The sequence below is a fragment of the Myotis brandtii genome, unplaced genomic scaffold, assembly GCF_000412655.1.
Source record: "Myotis brandtii unplaced genomic scaffold, ASM41265v1 scaffold344, whole genome shotgun sequence".
NCBI classification, from domain to species: Eukaryota; Metazoa; Chordata; class Mammalia; order Chiroptera; family Vespertilionidae; genus Myotis; species Myotis brandtii.
This window is the reverse complement of record NW_005363247.1, coordinates 7,056,787-7,063,309: the sequence shown is the minus strand read 5'-3', so window position 1 is coordinate 7,063,309 and position 6,523 is coordinate 7,056,787. Positions and strand designations below refer to the sequence as shown.

The 6,523-nt window shown below is 37.0% G+C and overlaps 1 protein-coding gene across 1 annotated transcript in view; it reads right to left on the bottom strand.

The window, feature by feature from the left end:
* The window catches only part of RHOBTB3 (Rho-related BTB domain containing 3), a 54,713-nt gene that overhangs the window by 47,215 nt on the left and 975 nt on the right, over window positions 1-6,523 (bottom strand). Inside the window, exons 2-3 of the mRNA XM_014543937.1 lie at window positions 6,267-6,520; window positions 1,129-1,315 (exon numbers count right to left, since the gene is read on the bottom strand). Coding sequence (XP_014399423.1) covers window positions 1,129-1,315; window positions 6,267-6,520 — 441 coding nt within the window. The remainder of the gene's footprint in view (window positions 1-1,128; window positions 1,316-6,266; window positions 6,521-6,523) is intronic.

Here is a 6,523-nt window from a genome sequence, read left to right as displayed (position 1 = left end):
GTGTGTGTGGGGGGGGGGGGGGGGGGGGGGCGGGGGGGAGAGGCAGTAAAAAAGATATAACTAGAATAATTACTAAAGTACAAATAACTTTATTAACAAAAGGAAGAGGTGTGTTTGAATAATTTCAAAGAGGGAATTATTATTGAAATGTATTACATGTGGCAATAAGCACATAACCTGGCAACCCTGAGTGAGAACAAACTCAATGTAATTGTAAATGGCAAAATTAGACTGTAGCGCACTGAAGAATGAATGGGAAGATATTTTCAAGAATCGTGGCCAGCAGTAAGCAGAAAAATAGAGAAATAGAGGGCGATGTGGGGTCAAGGAAGGGTCAAACCTACTTTATTTGTATCTACTAATGTTAACCATGTACCTACCCTATGACTCAATAGCCCCACTTGTAGAAACCTAAGCATCATCAAAAGGAGCATGGATAAATAAATTACAGCATATTCACACAATGGAATATGCAGCAATAAAAAGAACAAATTACAGATAAGCACAACATAGATGAATCTCAGAAGTATTATGCTAACTGAAATTAGTCAGACACCAGTCATTACATTTGTATGAAGTTCAAGAATAGGTAAAACTAACCTATGTTTTTAGAAGTCAGAATAGCGGTTACCTCTGGGGAGGGGTGTTATTATAACTGGGAAGAGGAGAGAGAGCCTTCCTACGTGCTGCAGATGTTCTGTATCTCCATCAGTGTGATGGCTGCATGCATGTATACGTATGTAAAAATGCTGTACTCAAAGATTAGTGAACTTCATGTCCTTCGCTCTGCTATATCTCAATAAAAATGAATAAATGAATAAAACTAAAAATTTGAAGACTGTTTTACTGAGAAAATACTAGCACTACTAAGAAATATAAGATATCACCAAATCAAAGTGATTTTTGAGTTGGCCCTGAGATATTTGACGCATGGTAATCACAACAGTTTTCAATACTTTCCTTTGATATCTCATGATCATATCCACTGGTGAAGAGATAATAGCTGGCATCTGAACCCACAATCATGTAGGCTTTTTTAAATAAAAATTTTATTAATCATTAATAAACTTAGCTCTATTTAAAATTAATATGGTACTCTCATTATAAAAGAGAAAATGTAATACTTACCATTTTGTCTGGTACCAACAGCAGCGATGATTACTGGAACTGAATTTAATGCTCTTTTTATCACCGGAATATAATTATCCTTCACTTCATGGAATGAAAACTTGTCATTTACGTTGTATTTGATCACAATGATGTCGGCACCCCCAATCAGATTTCGAGAACTGTACCAGTCACTGTCAAAAATGTCCTAAACCAAAATGCAAAGAGGAATCTTTAGTCTGTCTTCAAATCAATCATGTAACAGTAGTTTAAATTTTTTTGTTATATTTTAACTTTTGGAATTCATTAAAAATTTTATTTTGCAAAAGTAACTACATAATTTTTGAAATGTTTGAAGTCTACCAGCTTTTTATTTACTCATTTAGCCTAGACAACTAAGTAGTGGTAGACAATCTAGAGAATTCCTGAGAATCTAATGAAATAAACAACCTCTTTCAATATTTGTGTTTAAAAATAAGCACTTTGTTTTAAAATGAGGCCTTATTCTCACCACCTAATAATTTTAAAGACATAACGCTATACATTAGATGCAAAGCATCAGCATGAGTAAGGGAGCTTCAAAGGATTTTCCGTGACCCAGTTAGACACTGCGGAATTACTCAGTGTTTTGAATTGTAATGCACTGTAAATTCTGTGGAGCTCCATGTATTTTATTCATATTTTCAAAATTCATATGTACTTTCATGTATACTTTGGACAGCACCGCATGCATACAGTGTGTACATGCACGTGCATGGTGGGAAGGATGTCTCCATAAAAAGATACTGTGTATTATAAGATGCTAACATGGTAAGAACTATACTTGCAGTTCATGTATTTTGCTCATATAAATTAAAAACTTAGGCCCTAGTGGGGTAGTTTGGTTGGTTGGAGTATTGTCCCACGCTCCAAAAGGTTGCAGGTTTGATCCCCAGTCAGGGCATGTACTGGAGGCAATCAATGGATGTTTCTCTCTCACATCAATGTCTCTCTCTCTCCCCTCTTCCTCTCTTTCTAAAAATCAATGAAAACATATCCTCGAGTGAGGATTAAAAAAAATTCAGGATAAGTCTTTCTAGTTTTGAAATATTTACTTTTGCATGAGAGTTCTAATATTTACTTTTAGAACTGGGGCCAAGAATAATTCTTTATGGACCCTAGTCCTTAAAATTCAGTGCTTTAATATTTTTTAAAAAATTTTTTCAAAGTTTTTGTGTGCATAGTAGAAAGAAAATATCTTCTCTCCCTTCCTCTGTAAAAAAATCAATAAAATATATTAAAAAAATAATTCAGGATAAGTCTTTCTAGGTTTGAAATATTTACTTTTGCATGAGATTTCTAATATTTACATTTAGAACTGGGGCCAAGAATAATTCATTATGGACCCTAGCCCTTAAAATTCAGTGCTTTAATATTTTAAAAATAATTTTTCAAAGTTTTTGGTGTATATAGTACAAAGAAAATTTCTTTCTGTGTCTTAATACCACTGCTAAATATGCATAAATAATTTCATCTCAAATTCTAGTTAACTATTCATCATTATTTGTCCTGTCAATGTGGCCTTTTCTACGTATTTCATGGAAGTAATAAAGCTGGATTAAGAAAATAGACAGTGATGCAGGCAAATATGGCCCGACGCCTATTTTTGTGTGAATAAAGATTTACTGGAACGCACTTGCGCGCGCGCACACACACACACACACACACAGAAAGAAATAAAATAGACCAGGTAGATGTGGCTAACAGGTCCAAAAACTGTTGGATTATGGAAGTGTTCATTTTGACATAGGAGTCTAAAACAAGGTTAATAGTGTTTGAATCAATCAATCAAGATCTGTGTCTGTGTATCGGGGCTCTTACCCTATGATGGAAAATTCTAGAGAAGTGTTACCCAGCAGTGCCCTTGGGCAGACGGCTTCTTCTCACCAGTATCTCCACAGCCCCAGCAAAACCTGTGTCGATTCCCTCACCTTCCCAACCCACCCATTTCCTACAAGTACACTCAGAATAACAAGAATTACAGACTTTTTAGGTATGCCTACCCTGCTGAAAGTAGGATGAATACCACATTTTTAAAGGAAGATTAAAACAAAAAACCCAAAGGCAAAATATAGGAATATGAAGTGCAAAGTCTTGCACTTAGGACAGGGTGTAAGATGGGGGAGAAGTGAAGTGGGACACAGATCAAGAAAATGTGAAAGCTTCCAGCAGAGCTCTGGCTAATTTCCAAATCCCAAACCACAAAACCCATTCAGTTCCAATTGTATCTGTTATAGTATTCAAACTCAAAGTATATAAGTATTAGAGGGGATGTAAGTATAACAATGAAAAAGGACGTCAGAAGAGGTAAACAAAAACTAAACATAAGTGGAATCAATAGTAAGCAGCCATTTAATTCTAGGAGAACAAAACAAAAGTAACTTGCTCTTTGCATTCCAAATAGTTCAAAATTCCAGTTACTGGAGAGATGTAAGGGGGTTGGGGGGTGGGTAGGGAGAGAAATATTTAAGGGAAAACGTCATGAGAAAATGGGCTTTGGCATCATTAACACTATGGTACTGGGAATATCAAGACATAAATCAATTTATTTTTAATACAATTCAGAGTTTCAAACCTTGCACAAGAAAACTGCATGCATTACTTCACTGCTTCTTGTGGAATTACTTTTGGTAAACAGGAAAAGATCTAGAAATAAAATAACTGCAACAAAAAAGGGTGGGTTTGAGGGAGAGCTACTAAATAATGAGCTACATAAAACGAAATCTGAAGCACATTTATTTCTAAAATACCAAGTTTATATGGCAAGGATCCAGAGTAAGGCTACAGATCTAGAGAAGAAAACTAGAAAAGAGAAGCACAGCTATCTCATTCTCCCTCCAAGAAAACACCACATTTCTTCTCAAAGAGAAAAATGCGCCACTGGTTAGACTAGACATATGAAGGAAATAAAATTTTCCCGCCCCTTGTAAATCAGTTCCAGGATTTCCTCTAGGAGGTTATGTAACACAAGGCTTGGAGTCACATTTGGAGAATCAAACTCATCTTTTTAAAACTAAAACTAATCTGAATTTTTACAGCAAAACAACAATTTTATTCTACTTGATTGTGGGGCTGCAAATGCAATACTAAGTACTAGCATTTCTGCATGGATGTACTGTATTTGTTTAAATCTTGAATGATGTATGGGAAAACTACTTTGGCTTAGCATAAGTGATACATGGCTACACTAAAGTTGTAATAAATACTCTATTATTATAGTAGCTTGCACTTATTGAGTACCTGCTACATGCCAGTTTCTATACGAAGATCTTTACCTGAACTATCTCATTACTCTCCAGCACAGCTCTAGGGGGCAGGGATTATTATATTTACTTTATACATAGGGAAAGTAAGGCGCAAAGAGGAAAAGTGACTTAGCAAGGAATACAACCACTAAGCAGCAATGTGAGGATCTGAAATCAGGTCCTTTTGATATCAAAACCTGTGCTGTATCTGCTCTGTTATATTTAATATTCTGACTCAGTACATGTCAAATATCAGCTGATGAATACAATCAACTTTAATATCTCTGATGTGCTTTTATTTAACACCAAGAGAAGAAAAGCACCTTATAACGAATAACTCTACAAATGTATTCTACTATGTCTGCAAACCATTATAACCTAGAAAATTATACCTGGTTACAAATTCAGTGCCTTAAATAGGGCCCGAGTCTAACCAAACAAAAGGTGATTTTATGATAAAACATAACAATCAGTAAATGGCAGTAAAAATCACTGGGGCTTACTTTAATCTATTTGGAAGATTTCTTTGGATCACAAGTACTGCTGTTTGCTAAATTAACAACATAAACAGGAAAGAGTTAACAGCTCAAAGAAAAAAATGTAAAAGGTAATCCTAACATCCTAATTCAGCTTATTTTATATTCCTGACATATTTCCTCTTTTCCCTCAATGGTTGATCAAGTTCATGTAGAACCAATGAGTTTTTAGACTGTAAAGTCTTTCACAATGAAATACCAAAGTTAAAAGCAGTGTTTTATTTGCTTGCATGGACTTCAAACAATAAATTCTCTATCAATGCTTCTTATGATCAGCAGCATCTCTTTGATAACTAGGAGTTTAATAGCATCACTATTATTGAAAAGGCCTGTTTTTCATTTGTTTTAGTCTATTAATGTAAACTTCCTTTAATCACAAATTTATTTGGACAAGTGATCTTTTTCCACAATATAGAAATTTGTACATTCTATACATTTCCTTAGAAAGTTATATTAGTTCCTGACACTAAACTTTGTTCTGTTACAAAATCTAATCTTTAGTAGCAATGTAACTCTAATACCACTAAAGAATCAGGCATTTTCAAATAAGATTAAACGAAAACATTGAAAAAAAATATGATGTTATTGTGTACTGAAAACATTTATATGTGTCAGGGAGTAGATTCCTTTCTCCCTCTATCAAACAGTCAAGAATCGAATTAGCATTTATCAATTTCATTACCATTGCTGTCAATTATCGCAAAATTTAAAGCTTTTAAAAAATTCCAAGCATATTAGTAATATCATTTCTGATTTATGGATCACTAAAATCAAATGCCTAATATGTCAAGAGTATCCGTATTATTAAAATTAAAAACACTAGTTAAAAAATGTCAAAGGTACATAGCAATATGAATGAGTTCTTTAAAATTAAGTCTCAGTCGCTTTCTCCTTCCAGGTCCTGTTTCTGACCTGCCCGGTGGAATGTATTTGTGCCTGTGCGGAGCTTCAGAGAGAGGGTCTATTTTTAGAACACTAATATTACGCTATCACTCCCAGGGCAGGCATGAAAACATTGCTCTCTGCTGGCGAAACTTGGTGACCCCGTCCCTCGTGGTTGGCACTCTCAGCTGTCAGCGTCTACCAAGGGACAGGGCACAGCCGCGAGGTGTGAGCGCTCCGCTTCCCCTGGGCTTTGCGCCTTCTAAGAGTGCGCTTGGGGCTGCTCCCTGCCCGACGAAACAAAAAACCAAAGATTTCCCCTCAAATGTTCGAAAACGCTAGCCGGTGATCCGGTCACTTCACCTACATAAAGGGGGGGTGGGGGAGGGGGGAGGAAGAGGAAAAAAATGAAAGAAAAGCGGTGTCCGCCTCATCAGAGAGCAGCGCCGCGCCTTACCCAGACGGGACAGTCGTGGACCACCAGCTTGACGTTCCCAAACGCGCTGGCCTGGTACTCGGTGAACACGGGGCGCGCCACGGTGCTGGTCGCGCTCAGCAACAAGCTGCTCTCGTCCCCCGAGACCAGCGGGCTCCTCCCCAGGTACGTGCGGATGAGCCCGGACGGCCGGCTGTCCTGGTGGAAGGAGTCCCCCTCGTTCCCCAGCGCCACGATGTGTATGGACCTGCGGGGCACAGAGGGGCCGAGCGAGAGGA